This window comes from Drosophila tropicalis, unplaced genomic scaffold (genome assembly GCF_018151085.1).
Source record: "Drosophila tropicalis isolate 14030-0801.00 unplaced genomic scaffold, ASM1815108v1 contig_1102, whole genome shotgun sequence".
Lineage (NCBI taxonomy): Eukaryota > Metazoa > Arthropoda > Insecta > Diptera > Drosophilidae > Drosophila > Drosophila tropicalis.
Window position 1 is genome coordinate 63,095 of NW_027172470.1, and position 10,023 is coordinate 73,117.

Below are 10,023 nucleotides of genomic sequence, written 5' to 3' on the forward strand. Positions count from 1 at the left end.
AGATAGGCGTGGGAAACTGTGGTCGAAGTGGCTAGCCCACCCACTCGCGCAACAAACGAATATGACCTTATGCAGATAGCAACCCTCCCCCGATTGCGCAAAGAAGAAGTGCAGGAAAATAGAAAAGTGACAGTTCGTACTAAGTCTGGTAAACTCATTCACAAGGCACACCTTAAATCTAACCGTAAGCGTTCATAATTCGCACATTTGGCCTTACTACTATTAATTTTTCGTTGTTGCTGTTTTTTCTACGATTTTCTTTGGGTATGTCGCGATTAAAAAATTATTCGAAATCACTATCTTTTATCAAAGTAATTAATAACTGGCACTCTTCACAAACCTGGTAAATAATAATAAACAATACCATTTAAGAATACTAACCTAACATCATAAGTAATATTTAATGTCTCCACCACCACAATAATAATAAACAATACTATTTAAGAATACTAACCTAACATTATAAGTAATATTTAATGTCTCCACCACCACAACTTTATAATTGAAGATGCAAGACAAAAAGCTGCTCTGATTGCAGATAGCTATGCTGACAAGACATTAAATGGACTTGACAAAACGTCTGTCCTATTTTGCCGACCCAGAACCTCTCGATTGGGCATTCATGGAAAACATTACTGGTATCACCTACACACCTAGGCTGCAACGTGTTGATCCTCGGGACGCAGATCTTTAGAGGGGGAGGAGTTAACACCATACAACAGCATTAGCAGCGGCAGCAGCATCAGCGGAAGCAGCAGCAGCGCCAACATCAGCGGCAGCAGTAGCAGCGCCAGCTGCAGCAGCAGAGTGGGCAGAACGGGCATGGAGGCCGAAGCCGAAGGTGGCTGGGTGGAGAACACGCGAGAGACATTACAAGAGAATAATAGAATAAAACCATTATAACGTGAGATCGAAGTCTTGATGACTGGGTGGTGTGCGTGCCGTTGGGGGACGGAAATCAAATCCTTGCTACTGCAAGGTGACCTCATCAAATAAGAGGAAGTTAACTTGTATGTATATGTAGATACCTATGCACGTGTAGTTATTGCTTCCTTTTCGCTTGACTTTTTCGCCAATATTTTGCGTAGAAAAAAATTCCTATTGAAAATATATCATATTCTTTTGCCTGACTTTTGACAGCCAGTAATTGCGTTAATATGCAATCCGACGTAGATGAAAATTCAGATTGAATGGCAAAAGGTTTTATGTCTGAAAAAAAATTGTATAGTAGCCATATGTAGGAAATGAAGTGTCAGGCAGGCATAATCATTGCAATCGTTTGGTACCGAGTGAGCGAGATAGAACGACACGCAGCGGCCGTACCTGGTCGACTCATTCATGGAAAAATAAAGCAGAAGCGTCGATCGGAAAGCACTCGCAATCGTACTCTCGCCTCGATCACATCGCACACCCAAATTTCCCACTAAGGCCATTATAACAAATAATAAATACATGTATTCTTAACACAAAGAAACATTGTTAATAAATAATAAAGTTTAAATAAGGAAATCACATCCTTAAATAATATTGAAATAAATAACTAGAATAATTCCAATCCTACACATATTTAATTAAATGCAGACAAGCCATAACTGATTTTCAAACATTTTAAATGGCCATAAAAAAACACAAACCACTTTATAAGCAAATCTAACTACTAAAAAAATAGAGCTGAAATATAACAATAATAATAATAAACCAAAAAAATTTAATGTAACACAAAAACAAAAAAATTAAAATCTATAAGCTTGTGTGTGTGGTCTGAATTTTTGTTGTGCGGCAAGCTGTTTTTCCATTACCAGAATATTTCATAAAAATTGATAAAGATATCGCAAATGTATTGTAATTCAAACATTTGTTTTCAGTTTGGAAAATCAAAAAGTGGCATAAATAACCTTAACAGCTCAATATTTAATTTAAAAATTTCGTTAATTTTTTGTAACTTTAATGTTAAATTTGACTTTTCGTGAATTATTAAAAGAAAGCCAAATATGTGATAGATATGAAAGTAAGCATCATTGAATTTGATTGTTGTTGCTGTCACTGATGCTTATGGCCTCGCATATAAAAAAATGTATATTTTCATATTTTGCCACGCCCACTTCCGCCTCAATAATATTATTTCACTACGCGATCCATTAGGCCAAAATTGGCCGTTGGCTAGCGGAGGCGCTAGAGTGCTCGTGTGTTTGTAGAGTGAGCGTAGTATGGTATGGGCATGTTAAAACAATTTGGTATACATACATTTCGTTTTCGAAATTTGAAATATTTGTTTCACCTGGTGTATGGTATACCCAAGTCGGCAAGTCGACTTACTTACTTCATTTACATTGAGTTTTGAACAACAAATCCTTTTGGGTGTGCCAGAGAATAAAATTATTAGTAGAAAGGACTGAGATTAGTTCTGCATGGATAGCTTTTGAGGAAAAGCAAACAAATATGGACAAATATGTTTTGTAGGGAACTTTGCTTCGAATGCGGTACGAAGAAAGAAATGGTCCACATAGATCCACTCCGCATATCAAAAACGGGAGTTCGGCCTGGATCCACACTGTTAGGCGCAGAATCGATATTAAAACCTTATCAAGTAAAGTTATGAGTCTTTGGAAGCAATAACGGCATTCTAGTGGCAAGGACGGCCTCAAACACGGTGATGAACAATAAACCACTGTGTTTAATTTCTCATAAGAACTTAACTTTATTTTTACTTAAACTTCACTGAACTGTGTCTGCCACTGCCAGAACACGTCTTGATCGTTCGTTTGCTTGCTTATTACTAAATTTTCAATTCTTACGCAACTACGTAGGTCATATAGGTTTATAAAGAGTGACAGAGACAGAGCATACCAGACTGACGCCAGTATATTCTAGAAAACTTAAGAGAAAATACAAAAACAAAAGCATTGTGAGATGTGCAAGATCATTCATGAGTCTTTGCCTTGCTGCGTATAGCAATGCAAGTCAAATGACAATTGGTTCCTCAACATCCCGCCCCCCTGAAACTCCGTTTCTGAACCCGGTAGGGCTGCAATCCTTGTGATAGGGCGAGTGACTTCTCCTGATTTGGTGAGAACCTGAACCGCTCTGACGAGGTCATCATCTCCTGTGAACACCTGAGTTACCCGTCCTAAGAGCCATGCCGATGGGGGCGCGTTAGATTCCTTGATGAGTACAAGTTTACCGATCGCAATGTTTGGTAACTTGGTGGTCCATTTCGGGCGCTGTTGTAGCGATGTCAAGTATTCTTGATGCCAACGCTTCCAAAATCCTTGAAGCATTGCTTGAACATGCTGCCAGTAGCTCAATCGATTGGTCGGAATCTGCAAATAGCCGTCTTCAGGAACTGCTGTATATGTTCTGCCAATTAAGAAATGTGCCGGTGACAGGTAGGCAATTTCAGTATCCGATGCTGTGCACAATGGTCGCGAATTAACGACAGATTCTATTTGCGAGAGCAGTGTGTGCATCTGCTCAAAGGTGAGGACGTTGGTTCCTATTACACGTCGCAAATGCAGCTTAACCGAGCGTACTGCCGACTCCCACTTACCACCCCAGTGTGGTGAATATGGAGGAATAAAATTCCATTTGATGCCTTGATCCGCAAGGGCTTTTGAAACGACATCATTGTGCTCGCGTGAAGCGAGAAGCTGTACCATTTCGTCTAGTGCACGTTTTGCACCAACAAAGTTGCGCCCGTTATCGCTATACATTTGGGAGCACTTCCCACGACGAGCCATAAAACGTTTTAATGCCGCCAAGAATGTGTCGGTGCTGAGATCAGTGGCCAGCTCCAGATGAAGAGCTGAAGTAACCATACATACAAACAGGCAAATGTAGCCCTTTTCCTTCCTGGGGTTTCGTCCCTTGTGAACCTTCAACAAGATAGGTCCAGCATAATCGCATCCAGTATGCTCAAATGGAAAGGCTTGTCGCACTCGAACAGCCGGTAAATTGGCCATTAACTGATTTGCTGTGTGATGGCGCTGTCTAAAACAGTTTAAACACTCATGTGTGATACGTCGAATAAGGTTTCGTGCGCCAATGATCCAATATTTCTGGCGAATTATTACAAACATTGCTGAAACTCCTGGATGAAGATTGACCTTATGCTCATGTTTCAGCAGCAATTCCACAAGGCGATGTTGTTTCGGCAAAACTACTGGATGCTTGGCATCTGCAGGCAATTGCGACCTTTCCAAACGTCCACCCACACGTACAATTCCATCTTCGTCAACGAAGGGAGATAGTTTGCTTAAAATTGATCGTCGCTCCACCGATTGCTTCCTCAAAAGCAGCTGTCTATCGTCATTGAATTGATTTTGTGCCTGTCGTAGGCAAAACTTCCTTGCTCTGGTAACTTCATCGAACTTTAGAGGTCCTGAATATTTAGACTTGCTTGATTTGATTCGATGAACGAAGCGGAATACATATGCGACCACTCGAACCAGTCTGATCCAAGATGATGTCCTTCCGAGTAGTACCTCAAATGGGGAATCCTCAATATCCTTGGAAATGGTTGTCAAGATTTTGGTTTTGAACTCAAGTTCTGCTGCTGGCTTGAGAATTGAGCAGCAAGTTGGTGGTCTGTTCATTGTCTCTGAGTATAGTGTACAGTCGTGCAGCCAAGATGGTCCCTTCCACCATAGATCAAAGTTAATTAAGTCACTCGCTAGCATGCCTCGTGATGCACAATCCGCAGGATTCTCTTTAGTGCTGACATGTCTCCAAGCGCTACGTGGTATGGTCTCTAGTATTTCTGCCGTTCGGTTTGCGACAAATGTTTTAAGTTTACAGGGTTGATGCGAAAGCCATGACAAAACGATTGTAGAATCGGTCCATGCGTGTATCTTAACATCCTTCTGGCGCAGACCAGACCTTACTGCTTGGAATAAACGAGCTAATAGTAGAGCTCCGCAAAGTTCCAACCGTGGCAACGACTTCTGCTTTAATGGTGAAACTCTTGTTTTAGCTGCAATGAGTGCCACTCCGATGCTTCCATCTAGGTGTGTCACACGGTTGTAAATGACAGCAGAGTAAGCCTTTAACGAAGCATCTGAAAATCCATGGAGTTCGATGTCATCGGGTTGATTGTCTACAAATCGTGGTATCTTCAAGTTCCTTAACGTGAAAATGTCCTTTCTGAATGTTTGCCATAAGTGCGCTTGCTTCGTTGGCAGTTCCGAGTCCCAATCCAGATTAAGCAGCCATAATTCTTGGAGCAGAATTTTAAAATTGATCACCACTGGCGCCAAAATGCCGAGTGGGTCAAAGATGCGTGCCGTGTCAGATAGCACTTGTCGCTTCGTACAAGTCATATGTTCCGATAATGAAACCTTATATGTTAGGACGTCTTCTCCAGGACGCCAATGCAGCCCAAGCACCTTTGCTGCCATCTTTGAGAAATCGATTTCATTTCCCTCGTTGCTGGCAATTCGTTTACTATTCGAGACCCATTTGCTTAGCTCCAATTGTGCCCGTGACATAAGGAGTGTCAGCTCTTCCTTAATGTCGAGCAGTTCTTGTTCGTTCATGGCTCCTGTCAGTACGTCATCGACGTAGAAATCATCCAAAAGTATCCTAGCCGCCCTTGGAAACTCGTATTCGTGATCAGTTGCCAGTTGTTCCAGCACTCTAACTGCCAGAAACGGTGCACATGCCGTGCCATAGGTGACTGTGGTCAACTTGTAATGCTTCAATGGTTCCTCAGGGTCTTCTCTCCAAAGGATTCGTTGAAAATTCTGATGTTCAGGGGCCACTAAAATCTGTCTGAACATTTTGACGATGTCCGCAGAAAATACGAATCTGTGCATTCGAAAACGCAGACAAACGTTGAAGAGGTTGCGTTGTATACATGGGCCAATGTGAAGTGCGTCGTTAAGAGATCGTCCATCCCGATCTTGAAATGATCCATCGAACACCACCCGCAGCTTGGCGCCTATGACTGGATGGTGTGGCAAAAAGAATGACTTCATACATACGTTTGTGTCTTCGTCTGCAGCTACTTCCTTCATGTGACCCAGCTGGATATACTCTCTCATAAACTGAGTATATTTTAACTTCAAGCTGGAGTCCTTCATTAGACGACGCTCGACTGCGAGAAAGCGCGATCTTGCTCCTTGAAATGTATCCGCAAATTGTGGGTTTTGTTCCTTGAAGGGCAAATCGACTATGTATCTTCCATTCGAGTTGCGGTTGTGGGTACGGCGGAAGTGCGTTTCGACCTTTTCATCCTCTTTGTTTACAGTTGTGTGTGATGGAACTTCCTCTAGTTCCCAAAATCTTTGCAGTAGTCCATCTATATTAACCGTAGTCAGCAATGACGTAGATGATGTTTGCAATCTTGAAGTGTATACCGATGTGATTACCCATCCAAATATGGTGTTAACTGCAATAGGGTGCCCTTGACCATCGCATAACTTCTCTCCGGTGAGAACTAACCAAATGCAATCATTGCCCAGCAAAATGTCGATTGAGGCGTTAGTTCTGAAGTCAGGGTCAGCCATTTGGTATCCCTTAAATACCGACAGTGATGAAGCATCAATGTTTTCACGTGCCAATGGTGAGGTGATCTTTCCTAATATGTGAGCTTTAATATCGATGCAATGACTCGACACACGAGACATCATCTGGAGAGAGCAGAAACCTCTGGTTATTCCCGCCTTGACGTCTGAGATGCCCGATGTGGCAACTCGAAATGGCGAACGTGCAAGCCCCAACGTCTGTACGCACCGTTCCGAAATGAATGACAAGTCTGAGGCGCTATCCAATAAAATACGGCACGTCAGCAAGGCTCCTTGAGAATTTCGGACGTGTACCAATGCAGTAGGTAGAGTGCTTCTTCGTTGGCCATTTGGCTTACTGGGTCTGGTTACATTCATCATTGCTATCGCTGATGCCGCTGGTGACTCCTCAGAAACCTGGCCTGAGTTGCCTTGGTGCTGCTCTGAGCTATTTTGCGGTGTAGAATGGCCTTCAGAATGCAGCATAGAATGATGGCGGCGCTTGCAATACTTGCAAGAAGACTTCGAGCCACAAGCGCTTACTCCATGTCCAGTTCTCAAACAATTAAAACACGTATGTTTCTCCTTCGCAAAGGTGTAACGTTGCTTGACAGTCAAGCTCTGGAATTGAGGACAAGCCGACAGTATGTGCTCAGTACTATGACATTTCATACAATTACCTGTAATGGCAAGCATGGTGCGTGCTTGCCTTTTTCCCTTTTCATCCCTCGGTTTGCTCGCTACATGATCGATAACTTGACTGAGCTCAAGGCGATCGCATCGTGAGTCCAAAAACTTGAGCAACTCTTCAATGGTAGGATTTTCGATATCTTGGCTTTTGTCGATCCATTCACGTCGGGTAGCCTCATCAACCTTGTTGATGAGCAAGTATATGAGCCAACAGTCACGGCCCGTTTGTCCAGAAGCGTCTAAAGCCCGAATAACATCACTGGCTCCGCAAGTCAGAGCGCGTAGCGATGATGAGTTTTGCCCAACAGCTTTTGGCAATGCGGTGAATGTGTCCATCAGTAAATTCACCAAGTAACGGGGCTTTTCATATCGATCACTCAATGATTTCCATGCAGTGACGTAATTTGCATCCACTACGGGCAGATGCTGGATGAGTATCGCTGCTTCTCCTATGACGCATGACTTAAGGTGATGAAACTTTTGGATATTCGTTAAAGTTGTCTTTCCGTGAATGGTACTCTCAAACAGGTCTTTAAAGGCATGCCATTCCTTGTAATCTCCACCGAAGGGCTTGATGTTGATTTTCGGTAACTCACAATCTCTTGTTGCCGCTGTTGCAACCGACTGTGAGCCTGACGAAGACGAAGATTGCTGTGGCGAGAGCAATCTCTCAACCAATAGTTGCTGCTGCTCCATTTGCCGTCGCTGGTGTTCCATTTGACTCTGCATCTGGAGTTCCATTTGACGCTGCTGGTGTTCCATTTGACTCTGCATCTGGAGTTGTAGTTGTTGCTGTTGATTCTGCATTTGTTGCAGAATTCCTTGGAAGAGCGAACCATCGTTACCAGCCGCGCCGATTTCTTCCAACTTGCCAGACGGAGCCAAGGCAGCTCGTAAAGCCTTAAGGCGGGCATTTGCTATTTCATATTTCTCCTCGTATATCCCGAAGTCTTCGGTAGGGTCCACATAACCCTCTAGTTTGTCGTATTTGGCCAATTCGTCGCCAGACTTCACGAACTCGTTCCACGCATTGGACAAAGTTTCCAATTTGGTGTCAATTGCGAAGACGTCGGCATCCTGTGCAGGATTCTCTGCATATCCATATATGCGGGTAATGGTTGTCTTCAATCTTCCTCTGGCCTTTATGAATGTTTTCATTTCCTCCATGATGAAATACCAAGAAATCTCCACTGCTTGTGTGGACCAAAAATTTCAAGACGCGTCTTTTTCCAGAGATGTGTTCCCTCACGATCTCGTCGATTATATCGATAACAGATACCGATAGGCGAGTGGCGCCACCGTTTGTCCGCGCTTTTTCCAATAAGCACGCGATTGTCTATTCGATAGTAGGCCAGAACTATCGACTACTAACTTTGAGGTTAACAATTAATTGCAACCACGTTGCAACAAATTATTAAGCAATGAGTAACAAACAAACAATGCCCAACGATCCGGCTCGAAGGACCAAATTATGATGAACAATAAACCACTGTGTTTAATTTCTCATAAGAACTTAACTTTATTTTTTTACTTAAACTTCACTGAACTGTGTCTGCCACTGCCAGAACACGTCTTGATCGTTCGTTTGCTTGCTTATTACTAAATTTTCAATTCTTACGCAACTACGTAGGTCATATAGGTTTATAAAGAGTGACAGAGACAGAGCATACCAGACTGACGCCAGTATATTCTAGAAAACTTAAGAGAAAATACAAAAACAAAAGCATTGTGAGATGTGCAAGATCATTCATGAGTCTTTGCCTTGCTGCGTATAGCAATGCAAGTCAAATGACAATTGGTTCCTCAACACACGGATAAGTCGAATATTTTGAGTACCGATCTGTTTATTTGAAATGAGTGGATTTAATTTTTAAAGCTCAGGATTCAGACTTCGTCCTGCTTGTAAGTCCTTTAGTTCTTTCGCAAATACATCACTCTGAATTGAAGAGATTATATGATTAAAAGCCAATTTAAATTCTTCTATTGAAACGCTTTTTGTAGCACTTATCGTATTATTGCGGTTAATACTAGTTCGGTTGAAAACACCTAAAACGTATGCTAAGACTGTTACAATCATACGAAACGATGATAGTCTACTAATGCTCTTCTCAGCTATGCTCTTTTCTTTATAACTAGCATGTTTCGTAGTTCTAACTCTTTGGGCTCGAAATCTGTCTTTCTTTCAGATTTCGGCTAATGCAATGCTTCAAGTGCTACGAACTTTGGTCCATGAAATCAAATTGAAAAAAAAATTTTTATCAATTTGTGTTTTATTTTAGTCCATGCTTGGCACAAAGATATACTTTGTGATTGGGTGGGCACAACTCTCGTTCTTGAAATGATCAATTAAGTTACATATTTTCATGGATTTCACACTTATTTTTGCCATCTAGTCTGTAAGAGATCTCTGCAAACGGGTCATCCCAGTCCAAGCGCTGGATCCACAAGTCTTCGATCAGGATTTTGTAGCGCACTGCAACTGGCACTAACAATCATAGCAAATCATAGAGAACAAATCAAAATAATATAAAATAATATAAAAATGTACCCAAAATTCTGTTGGCAGATTACATTCATAATCTGCTGGTGTTAATTCTAAACCGGCCTTGGAAAGCAACTTGGTAACTTCATTCGTCTTAACAATGAGTTCTTTGATTGAGTCAGCTCCATAAAGTAGACCATCAACGTACATATCCTCAGCTAATACAGTAGATCCAATTGTAAATAATTCTTTATATGCCTCTGACATGAATTTTAAGGAGAAATGGAGCGGACGACATCCCATATGTATTCAATTGAAATAGTTGAAGAGGTTCTTGCGGTGACCTTCTCC

At 42.0% G+C, this 10,023-nt stretch overlaps 1 protein-coding gene across 1 annotated transcript; it reads right to left on the reverse strand.

The window, feature by feature from the left end:
• Positions 1-653: 653 nt before the first annotated feature.
• LOC137573266 (uncharacterized) lies at positions 654-8,357 on the reverse strand. Its single transcript, XM_068285158.1, has 3 exons — positions 4,075-8,357; positions 3,054-3,987; positions 654-845 (listed from the first exon to the last, which is right to left on the reverse strand). The coding sequence occupies exons 1-3, from the start codon at positions 8,355-8,357 to the stop codon at positions 654-656; spliced, it is 5,409 nt and encodes a 1,802-aa protein (XP_068141259.1).
• Positions 8,358-10,023: the final 1,666 nt, after the last annotated feature.

Excerpts from the sequence above, each read along its gene's own strand:
- LOC137573266 (XM_068285158.1), bottom strand. The coding sequence starts at position 8,357 with ATGGAGGAAATGAAAACATTCATAAAGGCCAGAGGAAGATTGAAGACA. Across the intron at positions 3,988-4,074 it reads CATCCAGGAGTTTCAGCAAT|ACAGCGCCATCACACAGCAA; the intron begins GTTTGTAATAAT and ends AAACTGTTTTAG. Across the intron at positions 846-3,053 it reads TTCTCACCAAATCAGGAGAA|CCACCTTCGGCTTCGGCCTC; the intron begins GTCACTCGCCCT and ends TTCTCCACCCAG.